This window comes from Cupressus sempervirens, chromosome 11 (assembly GCF_028749045.1).
Source record: "Cupressus sempervirens isolate cs-2001-9-10 chromosome 11, ASM2874904v1, whole genome shotgun sequence".
In the NCBI taxonomy this organism is placed as follows: domain Eukaryota; kingdom Viridiplantae; phylum Streptophyta; class Pinopsida; order Cupressales; family Cupressaceae; genus Cupressus; species Cupressus sempervirens.
The window spans coordinates 394,120,987-394,145,565 of NC_143128.1; the positions used below are offsets into that span (position 1 = coordinate 394,120,987).

The 24,579-nt window shown below is 35.7% G+C and overlaps 1 protein-coding gene across 3 annotated transcripts in view; it reads left to right on the plus strand.

Moving 5' to 3' along the window:
* The window catches only part of LOC149529680 (uncharacterized), a 196,810-nt gene extending 172,673 nt beyond the window's left edge, over window positions 1–24,137 (plus strand). For all 3 annotated transcript variants that reach the window (XM_089808608.1, XM_089808610.1, XM_089808609.1), the window contains 4 exons: window positions 22,261–22,354; window positions 22,960–23,017; window positions 23,348–23,437; window positions 23,698–24,137. In XM_089808608.1, the coding sequence (XP_089664734.1) occupies window positions 22,261–22,354; window positions 22,960–23,017; window positions 23,348–23,398 (203 nt within the window). In that variant the 3' untranslated portion in view covers window positions 23,399–23,437; window positions 23,698–24,137. The remainder of the gene's footprint in view (window positions 1–22,260; window positions 22,355–22,959; window positions 23,018–23,347; window positions 23,438–23,697) is intronic.
* The last annotated feature ends 442 nt before the right edge of the window (window positions 24,138–24,579 follow it).

The window sequence follows — 24,579 nt, forward strand, 5'->3', positions numbered from 1 at the left end:
AAGGGAAAACATTCTTCTTCTTTGTCGTGAATCCGTTGGTGGCTTCCTCTACAGTTCAAACAGTGTTCATGCATAAATCAAACTGTTCAACCCGATTATGTTGAGTTGATAATAATTTCTGATTCTTCGGTGAATAATTTCCTATCATTCGGAGAATATTTTTACGTTTCGTGGACAAACATTGGAGCCACGTGAAAATTATAACAACTGGTGTCAAACTATTAAGAAGAATTTTTGAATGGGGGATTCATTTCTTTCTTCCGTCCAGGAATTTGGAAATATCATTAAGATATTGGTAATAATTATTTGAATTTCCTTTTTGGCAAACACTTCTTAAATTCTAGATGCGGACAAAGTGTAATTCTGAAGTCTTTCAATTAGCAAAGTGTAATCGTGCTTTATTTAGAGTAAGCATAAACAGTAGTTTTGAAGTTTTTCAGGCAAGACTACAGTTATCGTTAGAGCAGGAGTTCTTAGTATTGATGACTTGTGAAGGGACATGATTATAAACTTAGATGCAAAATCAGAACAAACGAAAAATGTCAAACTAGGAATATCATCAGGGAACATTTGTTAATGGCAGGAAGTTGCAGAGTGGTGGCAATTTTGGCATTTGGCATGAACTACAGAGTCTATTTTGCAAAAAGAATGATATCGATAGATAAGGAGGTTGGGAGTTTTAATTACAGAATCAAATTGTTCATATTTCACAGACAAAATGCGTTCAAAGACAATGGAAAATGATAACGAATGGTAGATTGCAAGAAGCTGTAAATTGAAGTTTGATGTGTTTGATTATCAAAGCCAGATGCTAATGCCCTTTTCGTTGTTATCTCTCTGCCATAATAAATGAATCAATTTCTAAGTAAAGAGAACATTGTTGTTGGAGTTGTTTAGAAGAAATCCAGTGTCAGATAAGATGGGTACTTTTGCTGCCTTAACATGTCCATTCATATCCTTTAGTACGGGAAGCATATTTACTGTTACCAGTTGTGAAAACTTCAATACATGGTATTTCCTATAGCTGTGAGTATAGGTGTACGAACTTGCAAAACAATTTGTCATGAATGGTTGTGACAGGACGGTATTGTGTTTTGGTGATTGTTAATGAAAGGTTCTGAACTCTTATCTGATGCTGACAAACTGTGATATTTGTATTGACACTATTTGGTGACAGTGTTGAAGGATATTAAAAGAAATATGCTAAACATGTGCAATAATAAATGATACAACTCACCATTCTGTAATAATACTCTGGAATATCATTTTGGGGTCCAGAAAAGGTAGCAGACCATTCTGGAGATTATCTTTTCAACTGAAATGAGCACCGAGGACTTCTGGATGAACAAACTCACTAGGTTGAGATGCTTACAGGATATTAAACTGTGGAGCAGGGATACAAATATTTGAAAATATTTTCCTTAACTGTCTAGGAAGAAACAGTTGGGAATTAACTGCATAAATCAGAGTTATAACGGGTATACAGATGTAGAGGTTCGGGGTTCTATTCTCATGCAGAGAAGTAAAGGGGATCTGTGTCAGCTATAGAAATTAGAAAATTCTAGTGCAGATTGTTGGTAACTTGGTTAATTCTCTAACAATTAATTCCCTTAGATTTAGTTCACTTAAAAGTAATCTGATTTGCCAAACAATCTAAACTTTGTAATCGTTTATAATGATGCCTAATGGTGCATATTGAATCTTAGAAAAAAATGGGAGAGTGTCATACAATGATATTCTAAGGTCATACCCATCTATTATAACAGTTTTTTGGTGAGCAAAAGTTGAAAAGAAAATCAAGACCAACTTTGGTTTATCATTAAAGGTACAATGGTCATGATAGCAGAATTTTGTGTGGGTTCTAAAATTTTAGTTGCAATTACAAAAATGCCATCAAATTACAGTTTGACCAAAGTACTTTATGAAACAGGGAGCAAGTTGGGGGTGGATTTGCAAACAAGTGAACATATTCTCATCAAATTGATTAAATTGGAGGGATGCTGAAGCATGGTTGAGCAATCACCTTCTAATGTATTACAGATCGCTCTTGCCCCTGTAGTGACTGCATTAAATCCTCAAAAGTGGTTGAAGCACTCAGATAGCAAGATAAGATTGTTGACTACTTCTTGTTTGATGGAGGTTATGAGAATTTTGGCACCTCAAGAGCCTTACAAAGAGGACACAATGAAAGAGGTCCTTGAGTGAATGGTTCATAGTTTTCAAAATCTAGGGGAAACCAACAATTGTCATTTCCCCAAAAGGGTTGCTATACTGAAGTCATTTGCAGAAATCAGGTTACGCAATCTTATGCTTGACATGGGATTGTATGATTTAATACATACCATGTTTCAAAATCAATTAGACACAATTTGGGAAGAACACCATGCAAATGGTATTGCAGCCAAGGAAAACATTATGGTTATGATAATTAATGAGAGTGATGCTCATTTCCAGCCACTTCTCCAAATGCTGTTAGCAATTTCAAACAGAGAATAAAGGGATTCAAAGGCTGCTTATAAGTTGGTTGACTAGGTGCTCAAGCAATTTCGAGTAAAAAATTGAGAAGTACAAACGACAATGGGCTAAAGAAGAACTAAAGGAAGGGAATTACATGTTGTAGAATCTCAAAAAACTTGTGATACCGATTCATGGGCATTAGGGGTGGCTTCCGCATTTGAGGCGGACGGATGTGTGATGCACCCGGATGCGCTGCAGGTGCTGGCCGAAAGCCAGCCGTAAGCAGCTGGATGCGCATGGAAGCTCAGCTTCCTCGCGCATCCGACTGCTTGTGGCTGGCTTTCGGCCAGCACCCGCAAGGCATCCGGCCGCATCCGCAGGCCCAGCGCCGGCTAAGCCCAAAAAACAAATAAAAAACAATATTTTTTAACTTAAATTTGCATTAAGACCTGTGATGGAAAGCATTTTTAAAGTGTTTTTTCACTATGAAACCCTAAAACGACCCTAGAAGTCAATATAGAAGCATTCACAATAGTCATTTTAGAATTGTGCTTGCACCTACAACCACTCCTTCATTGTGAAGCTAAGTTCAGCATTTTCGAAGAGGATCGATCGAAGAGGGAGAGATAGCTTTCTCAAAGAAGTTTAAACCATTCAAGGTAAGTGATCAATCCTTTTCTTGAGTATTTAGATGAATTTTTTTGAGTTTTTGATGATTTTTTTCAAGTTCTTGAAGATTTTTTTAAAGTTTTTTTTCAATTTTTTTTTTATGGAAAGATATGTAGTTTTTCTCACTTCTTTCCACTTGTATGCATGATCATTGATGTTCATAGTTGTTAGGAACTAATTAAAATTTGTTTATTTTCTTATAAAATAGGTTGCAAAAAACTAGGCAAGAATGGATACCAGTGGTAGTGCTAGTCAAAGTTTTGTGGGGGGCCAAGGAGGGGAAGGGACTGATAATTTCAAAATTGATGTAGGTTCTCCTTTGTGGAGACATACAACACGGATATCACAGGTTTCAGGAAGTGGCTCATACTATTGGAAGTGCAATTATTGTCAAAGTAACAAAGGAAAACCTTTCAATAGCTCATATTCCTGAGTGAAGCTTCATTTTATGGGCCCTGCTAGCAAAGGATTTGGAATGTGTAAACGCAAAAATGGTATTGGGATGACTAGTGCGGAAATACTTTCATTTATAAGAGAACAAGAAGCTGCTGATGCATTGATCAATAGATCAAAAAAAAGCTACTATCAAGGTCCTTCCTCAAAGAGCAAGCTACAGACACCCACTGAACCAATTGCATCCTCCCAACACCCATTCTTGCAAGTACTTGTGCTAGGAGAGGATGAGGAAGAAGTGGAAATTTCAACCCGCAAAAGAGACCCATTGCACACTGCATTTAAAATGGAGGCAAGAGACCACGCTGATGAAGCTATTGCATGTTGCCTCTATGTGAATGGGCTTCCTTTCAACTTGGTGAGATTGCCATATTGGAAGGAAATGGTGGCAGCAATCAAAGAATCACCAGCTGACTACACAAGCCCAGGGTATGAAAAGGTGCGTACAACTCTATTGCAACAAGAGAAGGCACATATAGAGAAAGACCTTCAACCAATCAAAAAATCTTGGAAAACTTAGGGTCTAACTATTGTGTCAGATGGTTGGAAGGATACAAGAAACCGGCCATTGATTAATTTGATTGTAGTTTCCCCGAAAGGGGCAATGTTTTTGAGGGCTATTGACTGTGAGGGGCAAGTGAAGGATTCCGAATTCATTTCTAGAATTCTCATCGAGGCCATTGAGATGGTGGGTAGTGAGAATGTGGTACAGGTGGTCACAGACAATGCCAAAAATTGCAGGGGTGCGGGTGCTTTGGTTGAGAGTTGGTATGAGTATATTTTTTGGACCCCATGCACTGTTCACTCTCTTAACTTGATCATGCAAAGGATTGGCACTAAAGTAGATTGGGTGAAGAAAATATATGAAGAGGGGGAGGACATACAGATGTTTGTGACCAACCACCACATGTCACAATCCATTTTTAGAACATACTTCAAATTGGGGTTGCTGAAGGTAAATTAATTTTTTTAAATTACTAAGTTTCATGGTTTTGTAATTTAGTTAAAAATCAAAATTTATAATTATATTGTCAATTGACATATTGTTGACTTGCTTAGGTTGCTGAGACCCGTTTTGGATCTCATACAATTGTTATGAGATGACTCCTCAAGGTAAAAGATGCATTGGGCCAAATGGTCATCGGTAATCAATGAGGTGTATGGAAGATCTCAAATTTAGAAAGAGCACAAAGGATTAGGGATTTGATCTTGAGTGAGAGTTGGTGGGCTCGTGTGGCATATGTATTGAATTTCACCAAGCCCATCATGACTATGCTCCGTTTTGCTGATACAGATACACCTTGCTTGGGGGATGTGTATGATGGCATGGACACCATGGTTGAGAAGGTAAAACATTCTATACAAGCACATGAGAGTGACCCCACACAATGTAAAGCCTTATGCACACAAGTGCAAGCAATTATCCACCATCGCTAGAATAAGATGACTACCCCATTGCACCTTCTTGCATATGCCTTATCTCCTAGGTACTACAGTGAGGAGGTAGTTGGTATGCCGGGTAGAGTTGCACCATTTGCAGATGAGGAGGTTGCTGAGGGGTGCCACAAAGCTCTTACAAGACTCTTCCCATTGGAAGAAATGTATGAAAAAGTGAGGGAAGAATTTGGGTTGTTTGCTTCGGGGTTAAGGCATTCTCCATTTGCACTAAAGGAGCAAAATAGAATGGGAGCTATCACATGGTGGTACATGTATGGTCAACCTTTCAAGCATCTTCAATCTCTTGCAATCAAGGTCCTATCACAAGTAAGTTTTTTATTTTGTTTTGTAAATTTGTTTTAAACTTTTATGTTTACACTTGCATTTTAGAATTTAGTGTTTCACACATTCTTTAAAATTAATTTTCTTTTCATTTGTATGTTTTGTGACAACTATATAGGTTGCTAGTTCTTTTGCTGCTGAAAGGAATTGGAGTACATACTCCTTTATCCATTCAATGAAGCGCAACTGGTTGGGCTCCAAGAAAGCTGAGGAATTGGTCTTTGTCCACACCAACTTGCGTCTTTTGTCACGTAAGAATGATCATTACAAGGAAGGGGCAACAAAGCTTTGGGATGTAGCCCCTGAGTGTGCAAATTTGGATGCAACACTTCATGATCTTATTACAGTTGGAGACGGTGATGATGATAGCGTGGCACATGGTGCATTTAGCATAAGTGGAACCATGCTTGGTTCAAATAATATTTCAGCAGTTGGAGATGATGATGAGAATGTGGATTTTCTTGCGAATCCCTATGATTCAGAGGCAGACTCAGATTGATTGAATCTTTAGACTTCAATCATTAACTATGTTTTTATTTTGTTGGAATCTTGAGCATGACCTATTTGAACTTATTGATTAAAAATTAAGACTAAACGCTAATGTTGGACAAGCACATATTGATATTGATATATCATATGAATTTTGAAATATCTTGAATTTTGATAAAGGGTTAAGTATCATAGATTCATAGTCATATTATCAAATGATTTGTTTTTGTATATTTCTTGCATTTCTTTGCATATATAAGTATATTTGATATTTCTTGCATTTCTTTGCATATATTATGTATATATATATATATATATATATATATATATATATATATATATATATATATATATACGTTTCCTCACACATCTGCATCCAAAAAAAAGAAATCCCTGCATCCCATATCCGCTTTGGAATTTGCATTTGAATCGGTAACTTAGCAAAAAATGAGTAAGAACCAAATGAGGAGAGAGTAGATCTGTTTTACTTGCAAGCATATCTGGTCACTTGATCACCATTGCGAGGAAAAGAAAGAAGAAGAGTTAGCTCAAGAAGTTCAGATCAACATTGAGGAAGTTAACAACTCTATAGTTTAGCTTCAACATGATGCACTTCATGATATAGAACCAGCTATGGATAATGGTAAGGAATACACTAGCATTTTATTTGGTGAAATGGAAGTGGTTATTGACAAGCCTCCCCATTAGAATGAACTATTTAAAACCCATAATATCATAGTTGCTGAGTTAATACATCTTGAGAAGGAGAACAATCCTAAAGTTGGTGCATCCGAAAATGAACCTAGTATCCAAGGACTAGAACAATATGATGTTATCCTAGGGGCTAGTTTGAAGAACTGATTAGAAAATCCACTTCAGGTTGATGATTTTGGAGCTTATAATTTGGAGGATAAGATGAAGGTATCTAGTGATATGGTCATTGTAGTCTTAGTGCACTTTCATAACACCCATAAACACATTGAAGAAACCCAATGGGATGTTAATAAGGTTGAAAGGGAGAAGGGAATAACGAAAGGAAACACTAGTGCATGCCTTCTGATGGAGCTCTAATTTTTGCAAAAAATTGGGCCTCCATTTGTGAGATATTTTTGAGAGAGTCATTAGTGTCAAAAATATATAGTCAAACATATGGTGATCAATTCAAAAAAAAGCATAGTTACGGGACTTAGACTCACCTCTGACTCGGAAAGGTCAAAATCCGACTCGGACTCGGACTCGGCGACTAGATTTGGCAAGGACTCGAAAAATTGAAAACCCCATGAAATTCAAAGATTTTTAAGGATTTTAAGATTGTTTCATGTATCTTTTAGTCAATTAATATCAAATACATAGTAATTGAGATAAATAGAAGCTACTTAATACACATACATAATTTTGCATAGATCACATAAGTATAAAAGCGAATTTCTAAAAGAAAAAAACTGAATAACACTATAAAATTATAAACTATAAAGTAATAAACATAGTGTCACTCCAGTGTCAAAGACTCAAATGTCTACAATATTCATGGATTACAAATTCCATGGTATCGAATTCATAAGTTCAAAACATATATCATAATCAAAATAACAACTAGAAGACTAAGGTTCATAGTAGTCTATGTCCTCCTACGAGTGCGCCTAAGATAAGTCATGGAAGACTCTAGAGCCATCCTCTCTCCCTGTGTCTGTGACTGAGCTTGAATCTCATCCTCATCCTCATCCTCATCCTCACCCACATAATCCTCGTCATCAGACTAGGATCCATCACTCCTAGCCTCAGGGTCCTGCACTCTATCTCCTCGTGTTGTAGCCTCAACTGCCATAACTACTGCCTCGGCCTCCCGATCCACCTGATCTACCCACTCCACATCTTCCTCACTGAAAATAGGATCAACCATCTTTGTGTTCCACTCTGCATAAAGATCAACATTTTCTAATACAATTGTTGATGTATCGGTGCCAAGGATCTGTCTATGGCGAAGGCGAAGGTTGTAGTGAACAAAGACAAGATCATTTAATTTTTTCACTGCCAACCTATTGCGCTTCTTTGAGTGTATGTGCTCAAATAGGCTCCAATTACATTCGCATCTTGATGCACTAGATGGCTGGCTCAAGATGCGAATCGCAATCCTCTCTAAATTTGGCACCTTTGTGCCAAAAATCTCCCACCATGCATCTGAAACAAGAAAATTTTGAATCATATCAATAACTTTGAATTTATCAAATTAAAATGGTAATACCGTTATAGAATTACTATTAGAGATTAGGAATCTAGGATGTGGAATCAAAGATTTTTAGTATTTACCAGGCATCAATTCTATCCTACTTTTCTTGCACAATTCTTGTGCAAAAAAGTCCCCTTGAGCTTTCTTATACAGCTCAATCTCACGGACTATATTTGTTCCAGCTGCTGATTCAGGTGACATTCTTTCTATAACATCGTAGAGGCCGCTCCACACCTCATCATCAGCCTTGAAATGTGGGCTAAATTGGTATGTTGGATTAAAGAAGTGGGCCGCTGCATGTATAGGCCTGTGAAGTAGATTGTGCCAACGTCTATCAATGACATCCCATATAGGCCCATACCTATCTCGATTCCCTGCAAAAAGAGAGAAAATGGCCTCCTTCACCCTATCCATGCCCTCATAAATGTAGCCCATTGAGGGCTTCTCTCCATCAGCAGTTTGTAGGAGAACAACAAGCGGCTTTACAAACTGCAATCATTATGAAAGTTGGAAAAGAAATAATCAGTTTTAAGTTTTTCTTTAAAAAATGAACAATAATTTATAACATAATTTCATAAACAAAATAAAGTTGAAATGAGGACAAAAAAGAAAATTACCATCACAATATCAGCAATCGGTGTCCAAAAAGAAGCCTCATCAAAAACATAATCAGCTACAGCAATCTCCGCAATGGTCTTTGCATATGATGATGCAATCCACTCCTCACTAACAAACATGCGTCTCAAACCTCCCTTTGAATCAAGCAAAGATTTCAATGTGAGAAAATTGGTTGCAAATTTAGTGACCCCTGGACGAGACAACTCTTTTTGCCCATTGTGTTTTCTCATGAGGTTGAGGACCCATGTATGATTATATATGAATTTGCATACACTCCTTCCTCGCTCTATAACTGTTTTTATCCAAGGTATTTTAGCAAGATCCTCTAACATGAGGTCAATGCAGTGAGCAATGCAAGGGGTCCAAAATAAGTGGGGGTGTCTCTCCATAAGAAATTTTCCTGCAGCAACATAATTTGCTGCATTATCTGTAACTATCTGCACCACATTCTCCTCACCCACGTCCTTTATCACTTCATCCATTACCCCACAAAGATATTCAACATTTTTTGTTTTTCCTGAGGCATCAATTGATTTCAAAAAAACTGTGGCATCTGAAGAAAAAGAAAGAAATTAGTTTAATGATTAATGATGAATGATGAATCATAATTTATAAATTCATAATTTATAAACTTAATCACTTAAGTACAAGTTCTACTTCTAAATTTATAATGTCTAAGACTCTAAGTACAATTACGGTTTACTTGATGAGTATACAAGAAAGTTGAGGAGTGTTCTACTCCTTCTATTAGTCCAACCACCAGTTATGATGGTGCAACCCTTCCTCTTCCACACCTCACTCTACTCCTTGATTTCAACTTCTACATCAGCCACCCGTTGGTTCAAAATAGGGCCTCCTAGCTCTTCAGCACTAGGGGCTTTGAACCCCGAACCAAAAACAACAACAACATCGATTCCAATTTGCCAATAAGGGGACTTAAAACAAATAGAATAAAATTTAAAGTTAAAAAAATTAGTATATTATAAATAAATTTGAAAACAAAATACAAATTAAAATAAACAAAATAAGCATATTATTGTCTCTTGAAAGTTGAAAGTTGAAACTTTGAAAACAAGAGAAGACAAATTCAATTTTAAATAAATAAGCACCTTGCTGTATTGAATGAAATGTTGTTGTAGATGAAGAAGTCTCCGAGTGCCAATTTTGCATAATCATGTTTATCTTTGTTCCAACACATGCCTTCAAGCGATGGTTGTGCATCTGAAGTCGTGCATGGAGCAAACATGGATTCAAGTGTCAATCTTTGCTTACGAATGCGAGGCCCAATGGTCCCACTCGTAGAAGTAGTGGCATCTGTAGGTGGAGTAGGGGATAATGGAGAGCGAAAACTAGAAGATCCCTGTTGGGCTCCGGCTAGTTGTGCCATTTCTTCATGTTACTTCTTTTTTAATTCTCTTTTCTCCATTTTTTCCTCTAGAAGAGCTTGCATGTCTCGCATAACATCTTGGGGTACATCTTTGCATTTTTTAGCATCACGTCTAGGTATATGTGCTAGGTGATACTTCAATCTATTTATTCCTCCCCCATTATACACTACACCGCAATGCCAACATGTAACAACTCATTTTTTGTGCCCCGGGATGGCATGTTTCCAAGCACTGTCCCTTGCTATTGCACTTGGGTCTGCATTAGGGTTAAATAGAGGCCTAGTTCCACTTTCCTCACCCTAAGACATAATGTCAGAATTCAATGTGTTTGCTGCTAGCTTGCTGCAATATGAATGTAAACAAAATTAGAAGTTAAAAATAGTAGCTAGTAGTAGACTAGAAGTAGAGAGTAGAGACCAAACAAATTTAAACAAAATGAGAAGTAAAAATACTAAAAAATACGAATGTAAAAGTTTAAAACATAGCACAAAAGAAGTTAAACAACACAAAGAAATGCAACTTGTAGCTTACCTCTTCAAATTTGCACAAACAATGGAAATGCAAGTTTGTAAAAACCTCCTCCAAATGCTCCCTTAAGCTCCTTTCAGTGCTTTAATGCAAGCGACAAAGATGCACAAACTATTAGCAATCAATACGGGAGAGCCAACTGGTTTGCTGATTTTTCTCTGAAAACCCCAATATTCTTTTCTAACTCTTTCCTCTCTCTTGTGAGCACAAGCAAATGGTGGAATGACCTTTTTAGGTCAATAACATGTTTTAAGAACCAAAAAAGTTAGCATAAAACAAAGCATTTTTTATTTTTTTGCCTTTTTCCTTCTTAGCCACTGGTGAGAGTCTTGGCATCGGGACTTGGCGAGTCTGTGTGGACTCTGCCAAGACTCGGCCGAGTCTGAGTCCAGAGGCAGATTCCGAGTCCAGAGGCATATTGCCTCGGAAATCAGGAGTCTGCCTTGGACTCGTAGAGTCCTAGTCTAACTCGGCGAGTCCCGTAACAATGAAAAATAGGCTACTGGAATGAGGTTCTAAGCGTGAAATGATTATGGTAAAGGTCAATATGAACAATTCAAAGTAGCCAAAATCATTCACATATAAGAAGGTACTGTTATGAACATATTGCAAAAAAACAGTAATTTCATATGAGAAGACACCTCTTTGAAGCAAACATGTTTGATAAGCATACATATAGACAATGGAGAATATTTGACATAGACAAAGAGATTTTATATCACCTTGTAGAAGTGCAGTCTGCTACTAAGGCAGAGATATGGGAGGAAAAACAATCTATCAGCAGAATCAATACCTATGACAGTTTTAGTGACTATATGATGACATGGTGGCAATATTCATAAGCCAACTTCATTATTTAAGATTTGTTTTAAATCCAAGCTACCATAAAAGGCATCGAGATGGTTGTAGATATACAGAAAAGAAATTGTAGTAATGAACTTGAATAATGTCTTTCTTCAAGATTTGGGGAATTACAACAGTTGCTAGGCTTACTGAAGGGCCAGAATGAAAGGTCAAATTGGCATATCCATTATGAAGGGCATCAGCTGAAGTTGGATTGGCATTGACATCACATTTGTTGTAGTGGTTTGAGAATGCTGATATTGAATATTGTACTCAAATATCCATGGTCCTCCATAATTCTCTTTCACAAACAATTTTTACCAGGTTTGACAACAATTAGCTTTATGCTTATGAGAGACAACCACAACTTCTGCATCGACTTCAGGTACTACTTGGTGGAAGGGCGAATGAAGAGGTGATGTGTGGATATGATACATCAACACTGTCATCAGAATATCTTCTAGATGCATCTTGGCTTACTCACAAAATCATTTCTGTATGGAACTTGGAGACAACCATGAGGAGGAACTTGTGCATCGATATTACTTGGGCAGTGATGATGGAGAAGTGAGCTGGCACTAAATTATATAAAACTCGACATTTCTCAGATGTCCATATGCTGTCAGGAGTCTCTGTGCAATGATTGCCTCAAATATGGGTGTTATTGACTCAATTATCATTTGAGAGAGATATGACCAGTCAGCATGCAGATATTCCATGTCATCCACAGGAAACATAATAAGTGATGATATATATATATATATATATATATATATATATATATATATATATATATATATATATATATATATATATATATATGCCTTCTAATCAAAGTCATGAATGAACATACCGTTAGATGGAAGTTTACAGCCTGCAGGCATATTTGCCACCGCTTTTAAAAGAGGATATTAAAAAGGCTAAACCAACCTATCAACACGATCCTGGTTGTAGAAATAGATGATCGATGAATCACCAACCTTCTGAATCAGCCAAATGAATGAATAGATGCCCAACACACTGTCCATATGCAAGGAAACTAACTCATCATGACTCATAGTGTCACCATCATAACACAGATCGGCATCAAGAATGACAATGTTGTCACCAATATTTTGTTGCATTGGAAAGGTAAACACATCATATGGAATATATCACAACATGTGTAGTTCCCTGTCCTCTACAAGCAACTCACCAACCTTTGTAGGCCAAGCCAAATCTGAAAATGTACTAATAGTCCAAGCAAGGAAGCCACTGATAATTGGAGTATGTAGAAAGATAATATCACCGATCAATAAGTTGGCATTTGCCATATCATAAGAAATTGGTGATAAATCTCTCGGTAAGTTGTAAAAACCCTTAGGGCATACTAAGGACAACTCTGAATTATCTACTTTACTATAAGTATTATCACTAAAATCAACATCTCCATGAATGAAATGATTATCTCCACATAGTTTTAGAAGTAAAGTCATATGATTCATCTTCTACCTCTTGATATGGTGAGATCATGTCATTATTGTTGAAAAAATCAGAACTTATGTATTTGACCTCTTGCTGGTCCTTATAGTCTTCATTAGCAAAAAATGTTTCAGTAGAATGGACAATGGTGGAAATTGTGTTGGTTTTCATGCCCACAAATGGTATTGATTCCTTCAACAATTCGTGCCATCTCCATAGTTCTAATTTTTGTTCATCTTCTTAATGAATGGCTGCAATAGAATTCTGATTTTCAGCTTGACATAAGTAGTAATATGTCATACTTAGTTGGAAAATATAACTCATCAATCTCCTCTTTATCTTTGGCATGTTTTATAGCTATATCCCTATCTTTGAGCAACTTCAAGTGGTCTGTTTTTATTCTTTCTACTGCCCTCGTAAGTGTATGGAGGTATGCATTATTGATTTCATTCATTGTGTCTTTCTCCTCTTTAACATTATTAATATCCCATAAGGTTTCTTCAATGTTTTTATGGGTGTTCTCAAAGTGCACTAAGGTTGCAATGATCATATCATTTGACACTTTCGGCTTATCCTCTAGATTATATGTTCTAGGATCATCATCTATAAATGAGATTTCTGATTGGTCCTTCAAATCAGCCCATTTTCAGTTGTGCCCTTTCATGATTTACCTCCATCTCCAAAAGTATTGCTTCCTCAACTGTGGCATCGCCATTTTCACCTAGTTCATCCTCATGGAGAGATTCGCTTTCAACCTCATGATCAGCATAATGCTTGTCAATAATAACCTCCAAGTCACCAGATAAGATGCAAGTGCAAATCTTACCATCACCCATAGTGCATTCCCTCTTATGGTCCTCATTATGTTGAAGCTAGACTATTGAATCCTCAACTTCCTCAATGCTGACTCTTCCTCCTTGTTACCCTCACAAGTGTGATCAAATGACCGAAAATGTTTGCAAGTAAAACAATTCTGCTCTTTCCTCATTTGGTTCTTGCTCATTTTCTGAGTTTCTACAACTTATGATTCCTTTCCCTTTGGTTCTTGTTTAGCCTGTTGTTTTTTGTACTCAATTTTTGGCTTACATTGTTTGAGCACCCTGTTGACCAGCTTATAAGTACTTTGTGAAGCCTTTTGCTTCCTACTTGAAATTGCTAACAACATTTGAAGTAGTGGCTGGAAATGAGCGCCACTCTCATTAATTGCCATAACCATGATGTTTTCCATAGCTGCAATAACATTTGCATTGTGTTCTTCCTTGATTTTGCCTAATTGATTTTGAAACATGGTATGAATTAAATCATGCAATCCTATGTCAAGCATAAGATTGCATAATCTGTTCTCTGCAAATGACTTCAGTATAGAAGCCCTTCTAGGGAAATGACAACTACTGCTATCCTCAAGATTTTGAAAACTATCAACCATTAACTTCATTACCTTCTTCATAGGGTTCTTGTGGTGCTAAAATTCTTGTAAACTCCATCAAACAAAAAGTAACCAACAACCTTGCCTCACTATCTGAGTGCTTTAGGCACTTGTGGGGATTCAAAGCAATCACTATAGGAACAAGAGCAATCTGCAATAATTCAGAAGGTGATTGTTCAACCATGCTTAAACATCCCTCCCGTTTGATCAAAGTGATGAGTCTATTTTCTCTTGTTTGCAATTCCAAATCCAACTTAATACCTGTTTCATAGAGTACTTTGGCCAAGCTGACGGTTGATGCCATTTAGAAATTTGCAACTTAAATTTCAGAACCCACATAAAATTCCGTTGTTATGACCACTGTACCTTTAATGATAAACTAGAATTCTTGATTCTCTGTTCAACTTTTGCTCACCAAAACCCCAACACTTTGCACTGGGACTTGCTAGTTTTTCTAGCTTACACAAATCCACCCTTCTTTGTTTGAGAATCGAACCTTGAATCTGTACAACTGTATACCTGTTTTAACTCTCATTCATGCAACTAATGCCCAGTTGTTTCTTCCTAGGCAGTTAAGGAAAATGTTTTCAAATATTTGTACCACTGCCCCAAAGTTTTACTATTCTGCATGCATCTCAATCTAGTGAGTTTGTTCATTCAGAAGTCCTCGATGCCTATTTCTAACTGAAACAATTATCTCCAGAATGCTATCTTTTGTTGACCCCAAAATGATTCCAGATTATTATTGTAGAATGGTGAGTTGCATCATTATAATTGCATCTGTTCAGCCTATACTGTGTTGGTTGTAAATCTGTTTGTGTTACCCCAATAATTTAAGTCCTCTATTTCAAATGGGCCCAATCTCTTGACTGACCATTGCTCAATTGGTATCCAAGAACTGAACAATGTGTAGCCAATTTTCAACCTGTCCCCGTTACTACTTCTTCAGACTGTAGCAATTTGATGCCCTGAGTAAATTCGGGATTGCGTTAGACTCTCATAATCTTAAGTTTGCTACAACTTGTCGTAACCAATGATTCTTGTTCTTACTCCTTTTATGATTTTAGACAGTCATTTGCTCTTTTGCTCTTGCCCAACACTATAGTCGGTCTGAAATATTTAATTCCCACCAACATATAAATAATAAAACCAACGGGCATCAACCATAATATTGCTTGGAGTTGCAGCAGTGTGAGGATGCGCAGATTCCTTCTGTTCACATCTTCAAGGCATGTCGTTAATGTACAAAGAAACAACTTCAATCACTCCTTGTAACGTTGTCAGCTAAGAACAGAAAATCACATCTGTTTCATTGTGACTCTAATCACTGGAAATTTATCCTCCATTCCATTACGTGAATACATAGATGAATACAATGAGATTTCTGAATAGGTTTATGCTAAATCATGAAGCTCGTCCATGTGCAATCCCGTCCAGTCTTGACCCACATTGTTAATGGTAGCCAAGTGCTTCGGTATTCTATGCAAGGATGAAATGTCTCCCTAGAACACGGCATCAGAAGTGTTTGCATTCATTCAGAGTTTGAAACACAACATTATAATTGGGCATAACGTTCATAGAGTTGATATCCTCATACTCCTGACACAATACAACCCTTCACCACTTAAGGAAAGGAACACTGGACTTTCTCTGCTAAAGAATGTATTGACTTAGTGAGAATACATAAATATTTTCAATGTGTGTTCAACTTCTTACACTTTGGCGTCAACCTCTCTGACAAGTTTTCACATTGAATGAAGCTTCAAGGCAAGGTTCATTATGTGAGAGGTTCCCATATATATAGTGTGCTAGTCTCCACGCCTTTATTCCAAATGACTCCTCCACTCGAAAGCTAGCCAAAATTCTTCACAGCCAAGTTGGAATATCTTAATAAATCCCTTCTGTTATCCCAAACAAGAAAATTTGTAACGATAGGGACAATTATGGCACATGCAGAATAATGCCTGAATTCTTAACATTCTTTGCAGAATAACCCCCTTAATTGCAGAGATGACAAACCATGTTGGATAATAAAAATCCCATTGGCCAGTATACAAGACTGATGATGATGCGAGTAATGCTCTTTGGTACACTGATTCCCTTCTCTGCTAGTCATCAACAAAGATAGCATTGATTGTTTCAAAAAAACTACTAGAAATGCACCATCAATTTCATTTTCTGACTGTCTATTATGGTTCCATCAAACTTTTTAATTCACTGTCTACACTTTGTAATGGAAGGCATAATAGTTTCAACTTTCCTAGTTCATCATTCTCGCAAAGATATTAGATTGAAAACATTATGATTGCCCAATGCATATATGTATGCAAAACGCACGTTTCTGCAAGTAAAAGCCAAACACAGACTCAACAATCCTCTTGGTATACTTTGCATGATACTCAAATGCATGTCTCCTATATACATGAAAATGTGTCTGCTTGTGAAAACGATATGCTAGTATGAAAGAAGGTTGTTCGAATATAGCCTACGCGAATACCAAAAGACTCAATTAGCAGTAACAACTTCTGATATCTATTTTCCTGACTCAATATTGAGTTTGATGGTGAGCAGTTGATATTAACAAAAGAATCTAACATTCAACTCACAAATAAATGTGCGAGAAAAAAGGAGGTGCCTCTTAAATATTTCCGAGGCCTCTATCTGGATATAAGCACCATGATTATCGATATGAATATTGGTTCAAATACTTCTTCGCTGAATTTGATTTATTTCTTTGTGACTAAAAAAAAAGTGACTTCCTTTCATTTGTCAATGGTATTCCCATAGGAATCTCTATAGTTTTTTGAGCCACACTACCCTTACTATTATGTTCAACTTTGAATAAAATATCAATCTACACCTGTGTTACTTTTAAAAATCTCTCAATACAAGGTTCAAGATTTATAAAAATAAATCATACATGTATAACATAAGCCATTTGAATAATTTTTTTTTGCACAAACCTCAAAAGGATGGCAAGATCGGTGGCTCTATACCACTGTGGTATCCTACCAAGATATCCTTTTCGATATTTTCCTCAATTAAATTTCAGAATCATAGACAAGAATTTATGCAAAATAACTAGCAACATTGACCTGTAAATAACCAGCAGATAACCAGAAAATACTCATTAAAGAGCTCCAGAATTGGTTGTTGCATTATAAACCAGCAATACAATAACATGAATAATGTCTAGTCCAATCTTAAACACAGGGTTAACAGTAAGATTGGAAAAAGGAACATAAATGCACCTGTAATCTCAAATGTGAATTTTGATATGAATCCACCACAAAAGATGAATTGGGGTTTCTTCAATCCACCCAAGAAGAGCCTGAAGGTTTTCATCCTTAAGATCCTCAAAGAAACTAAGAAACTGAAGCCTCCTTAGTTTCTCCAAGAGAAATCTCAAATCAAATCTATATCCAAACCTCTCCAAAATGAGTCTTCCTTTCTTTTAATGCATCAATCTGTGACTCTTCAATATCCACGTATCTGTCCTTTGTCTTTTTCCTCTTTGTCACCTTCAACCCCCTTTATGATGTTAATTTGACCCAAGATATAAATTTGCATTAAGCTCCCTTAAGCCAATAATTAATATTTTATGAATTGAACTTTAGGAATTTCTAATGTCCCAAAAAAGTGACATTACATAAACTAATGGGAAAAGCTAAAACTATAAGCTGTGTGTCTAATAAGAAAAGAGCTGGTCCATCACATACAACAGGCTTTATTATTGTAAATTCATCTCAGTAGTGCAAGTGCCTCCTTGTTTTTCCACGTGTCTAGTGTACTATTAATATTGCTCACATTGCTTTTTTCATTTGTCATTTGGAAGAGTTAGACTAACAAAGTTACAAGTCATGACCTTGTTCAAAAATTGGAAGAAAACAGAAATACGGAGGAAGCCAGAAAAATCTTTTTGAATGGTCAGATAAGCCTAGTGAAGAAACTTGGGAGAAGTTCAAGTTTTACTTGAAATCTCAGAATCAATCAGGGAAATAGATCTTGTAAAATTGGATGTTTTTTGAACTTCCACGAGGCCTGAACTTCGTATAGATGCATTGTTAATTTTATATTGACACTACTGCAAGACAATCTGAAATAAGAGGAAATGAGAGGCTAGAGTGCATTTCTTCTAGCATTTTTTAATGTGATCTGAGAAAAAAATTATATTCTTAAATTTCTGGGAGTTGACCACTCACAAGGAAGATTCAGGTAAATCATTTTTAAGTTTTTTAGTGTGAAGTTTTCAAGAGAGAAAACTCGGGGTGGTAGTTACTAGTTACTGTGTCTGCCAGATGATAAAAGCTTATGGAAAGTGGAAAGTTGGAACTATGATTATACTACCCCTATTTGCTAATGTGTAAGAAATTGGGATCCTTCAGATTAAAGATGGAGCCCTAAATAGAAGATTAAGCCAAGAAGAGAAAACAGTGCACTTCTTGGGAGGATAATGAACATATAATTTGAATAAAGTTCACAATATAATAGAAAGTTGGAACATATTGATCATTCAATTCAATTGTTATTTTAAAGGAGATTATATGTGGTGCACATTCTGAAAATAATTCCAAGACTTTAGGATCAAAAGAGTGTCTTTACCAATAAATCCTGATTATTGTTCTCTTATTTCTTTTTCTCTTTTTTCCTTGGTGTGCAGTGAACCAATATTGATTTCAACCTCAGTATTATTATGAAGTACTGTCATTAAATTCCCTTTTGGATAGTTTCTTGACAATATTAGCCTGGAAAGCTTGAAAATCTCATGTATACCTAGTGTGATTTCTAAAAAAATAATACAGTAGCTAACGTTGATGATGGCATCTTTGAAGTGGTTCTTGACCTATTTTATTGAGTCCTTAAATTAATGCACTTAACTTGTATGTGGAAATTAGCAAATACAACATATTCTCTTTCCTTGTACAGTTATGCTCTATGTATGGTTTCTTGGTGAGTTGAAATGAAAATTTTTGCTCAAACATCTCTCCACACACTACAAACTGGTTGTTTAGATTCTAATTAATGCACTTAACTTGTATGTGGAAATTAGCATATACATCATGTTCTCTTTCCTTGTACAGTTATGTCCTATGTATGTTTTCTTGGTGAGTTGAAATGAAATTTTTTGCTCAAACATCTCTCCACACACTACAAACTGGTTGTTTAGATTCTAGAATATAGTTGATGTTCAAACTCAAAGTCCTGCTAAGAACAAATGAAAAATGAAATAGTATAGCTGAAATTCCAAGGTTGCATGGGTACTCGTACCCACACTCCTGGTACTCGTACCCACGTACCCAAGTACTGGGTACACATATCCCACATACCGGGTACTTGGTGGAGAGCATCATAGCTAAGGACCTTGATTAAGATTCTGATTTTTTTTTTTTGTATCACCTTGTTGTTTATCAAACTTAATTCAATACCAAATCAGTTTGAAAGTTTGATACTCATTAACAATAAACTTTATCATTGTTGAAGTCATAAGTTTATCATTTGCAATATGTCATTGTCATATGATTTAGGATCTTTTTGTACATGTTTAAAGTCTGCCTTCTTTGTTATGCATCTAAGCATTTATCATGTATTATTATTTCAAACATATAGCAAATCTGAAACTGAAAACAATACATTACATTTGCAAACTTTATCACTGTTCTTGTTTTGAAAAACCATTGTCATGACTCATAATTTCAGATTTTTTTAAAATATAAAAGTATAATTTTAAAATAAGTTTGACATACCCAAGTACCTCCGTCCCCTATTATGAAAAATACTTAAAACATTAAACATTCAGCAATAGCATATATATAATTTGACTTATGGCTCATATTTTCAAATTTCTTGTTTTGAATGCTCAATGTCATGACTCATGACATATATTTTGATTTTTTATATTTTCTATAAAATATTAATTATATAGAAAAAATTAGGCATACACACGTATCCCCGTCCCCTATTTTGAAAAATATGCGTACCCATACCCGTTCCCGTACCTGTTCCCGTTCCCGTACCCACGTACCCGTGCAACCTTGTGAAATTCAGAAACCATAGTTCAAAAAAGCTGTCTATGGATAAATGCTACCATGAAGAATCAGCATGAATATTATCAAGTTGTGCATTTTCTTAGTAAAGTCATCCATGGAATATTTGATCAATGAGAGGAAATGAACTTTTAATAGTCTATGACAGTAATATGGGACTACCCCATAATCTTTGCAAGAGGAACCTAAGTGTGCTACAAATGAGGCATACATACTTTACTCCTTGTGGAATTTGAACTTTGATCTATCTTTCAAAAGCACACCACTAGGCTAACTCAGGTTGTAGTATGCCATCTTTGGGATGAATCCCGCAATGTTGTGCCATGCAAAAAGGACTTTGCTGATTAGAAATCATAAAAAGTAGTTGATCCATCTTATATAGAATAAATTTGTAAGGAAATCTTCAGCTGCTGACAGAATCATCAGGATGATGTAGAATTAATTTATTTGCTTCCTATTTGAGGCTGTATAGCTGATCTGTAAGAAATAGTTCGTTCTTCAGTGTCGTAGGTATCTAAAGTTTAAACACAGAATCATTACTGGATCTTGTTTATATAGGTTGCTTTCTTTCCAGTAATATCTTGGTTATTTTATTTTTTCCTTCTTTGTTGGTCTATCTTCATGTCAATAGGAAATTATCTACAATCAGGGTTATCACTGGATATTTCAGATTATGATTAATCTACTAGAAAAAAATAAATAAATAAAAGTTCATGTCAAAAAGAAATTGTCTACAATTATGATCTAGGATACTGATTCGTCACCAGATCAGGTGAATGTGGAGGCAGTTATGTACAGATTCCGGATGGGTCCAGATTCCCTGCGAATGCTGGCCGGAAGCTGGATGCATTGGCCAGAAGCCAGCCACAGGCTTACAGATGCATCCGGAAGCCTGTGGCTGGCTTCTGGCCAGCATCTGCAGGGAATCCAGATGCATCCGGAGGAATCCACGGGCCCAGCGCCCAGAAAACTAATAAAAACTAATAATATATTGAACTTGCTACATACTAAGCTTGTTTATCAGAAGCAATTCTACAGGACTAAATTTTGTATATTTCCTGGTGGCTCTCAAGTTAACAGTGCACACATTACAGACTCAATCCATTATGGATGTGTACCTGTTCAGTATGCTTATCTTGAAATCGTTTTCTTCATTACAGTTTGTATGGGTTGGAATTTTGATTGCATTGCACAGGGCATCTAAGCATACTGGTTTGTTCTATCGGTATTATTCCAGATCTTTTTTGTGTAGTAAAGATGATACAAGTACTGGTTTATAATGTAGCACCTGTATACTAGAGAGCTAATATTGCATGTGGATTCTTTTGTCATTTTTACAAGAACTATATGTTTATTTTTTGGTTATAATATTGTATTACAGTTATATGTATGTATGCTCTATATTTTTACCTTGGATAGTTTTCATAATGTTTTGAATTGCTTTGTTCTGCAGTATTCATTATTAAAAATTTGTGAGGAACTGAAGGAGATACGTCAAAGAATCCTTATGATTCAGACTCTGATGCATATTCATGAATTTATTTTGTTGGAATCTTGAACATGACCTATTGGAACTTATAACTAATTTTCTAAGATTAAACTCTAATTTTGAACAAGCACATACTGATATATCATATGAATTTTGATAAAGGGTTTAGTATCAGTCATATTATCAAATTATTTGTTTTTGTATATTTCTTGCATATATATATATATACACACACACACACTTCCTCCCACACCCCATATCTGCTTCCAGAATCCACTTCTGTATCTGCATCCGAATTGGTAACTTAAATTATGATTAATGATGATAGAAAAATAAATCAAAAGAACGAGATAAATGATTATAGACCATTCTCTGGCATGGTTGTGTAGGAGATGCCAATGAACATGACGACTATGAAGGAGGCATATATGCGGATGATCAGAAATGGTTGCAACGGCAAGATGTTGCTGGTCGTATTGTTGGGTAATGTCTGTTAAAATCCTTGTATTTGTTTTCTGTGGTAGGTTAATTGCTGTCTTTCAGGGGAAGATTATTTTTCTGAAGACCATTGTATACGCAAGTAGTTAGAATTGGCTCCAGTATAACCATACAAAGGGCAGAACTGTGGTAAATTTTGTTTCAAGGTTGATTTTTTTCATGTTTACTGTCTAGACAAAACTGTAATCTACAAATCGATACAGAAATAGATTATGGAAATACTAAAATGTGCTGAAATTAATTTGAATAGGAAACAAGAATCTGCATTGAAATGAATAGACACAACTTCAGTAGATCCTTACAAAATGATGTCAATGGTATCTTCTGTTAATATGATTTGTTTCCACTTGTGTTTCAATTTGCAAAAAAACTTATAAATCAAGTCACGTTTTTTGAAGAGACTGATATCTTTTCTTATCCGTCATGCTAGATAACAATGATTACATTGATCTCTTCAGTTTGCAGTTTTCAATAGTTTGCTCTCCTCTACTTTCGTCTTTAGTGGCTTTTCTATTTCTATCACAAGTGGTTTGAAAATTTTGATCTAAATTGTTTTCCAAGAAAGATTTTGAATATCGGGCAATTTGCAGGTTTTTACCATATATTGGCTGGGTAACAATCGTCATGAGTGAAAAGCCCATTATCAAGGTTCAGTTTTCCTACTTGATAATACTCCTCAAACATGTTAAATATTATGTTTTGTTTTTCTGGAACTTGTTACAATTTCTTGCGTCTCCAGTTGTACATAAAAACAAATTAAACACAACCCAAAATTGACTATTACTCTTAGGACTTTTTATGTTATTGTTCTATGTGTGGAGTGCATATTCTGTGTTCAATATGCATGCTTTTGTGATTTACCATTTTCCTGGTGTATTAAATCTTGTAAGCAATAACAATGAATGACATACAACAAGGCACTAAGTTGAAACCCTTTTGCATTTGTGCTGCTAACATTAAAGTTTATTTGTTTGACAGTATATAATTATTGGAGCAATAGGGTTGCTGGTAATCACATCCAAAGAATAGAGACTGATTCATGATAGAGATTGATTCATGTTTAAATCTGTAAGCAATACCATGGATTTTTTAATTTTTTTTTTCATATTATAGATGGTAGCGATGGGTTAAAACCCGAAGATGAGTTTGCCTGAGTTTAAGCCTTTTCCTTGCAATTGGAATTTAGTTTGGCTAGATAATTGAATGCCAAATTAATCTTCATCTCTTTTCTTTTGCCACAATTGATTTGTTTGATATGAAGTAAAATAAGCTAAGAAATATTGATTTAGAAAATGTTGATTTACATGGAACTGTATGTGATCAAACAGGATGGAGTTTCTATGACGAGCACTTCATGCAGATCTTGGATCTTGGATCTTCAACTATATCCTTTTTGGCCGATAGTTTTAAACTCTTTAAGACATCTTTCGTAAGCATTTTAACAGCAATTGGTTATATAATGGAGCTTCTATGACGAGGGCTCCTGCAGATCTTGGATCTTGGATTTTCAACTAGACTAATTATGGTCGATAGTTTTAAACTTTTAAGACATCTTTCATAAGCATTTGAACAGCAATTGTTTTTGTTATAACCAAGTGTGTTGCAGTGAGAAATGGCCATGGGTTAACAGTTCAACACACCTATATTTTTGGCTGATCTTTTTGTAAGCTGCTGATCAAAAAACTTGTAGAAGACATGACAAAAGAGATAAGAAGGGTTTGTGTGAATAATATTTTTCTGAAAACAATTCATATTCAGCTTGTCTTAAGTCGTCTTGAGCAATTTTCCACTCATTTCACATATTCAAGTTAGGGGGGCCTCTGAGAAATGATGGTGATGTCCATTGATGTATATTTTAACTATGTAGCATGTGGTTTTTATTTCATATCTCTAGTAACATGATCCTTTAGATTTAAAATTATGAACAAAGTAATTTATTTTATAGAACGATAGAATAATAGTTAAGATTACAATTGAGTTGGCAAGTTAGAACAATAGAAAGATTTTTTTAACGTCCACGAGGCCTAACATAGCTTATGGGACAGATGGACAAATTAAGCCAACTTCAGCAAATTGGTTCTTTTCTTGTGCAAGTTGATGATGAGCACTTCCAGGTACTCAATGCACTCCTCACTGAACAAATTATGACAAGAGTAATCAGATAATATACCTGCAAATTTGTCCCTGCTGTCCTTATATGCATAACATTC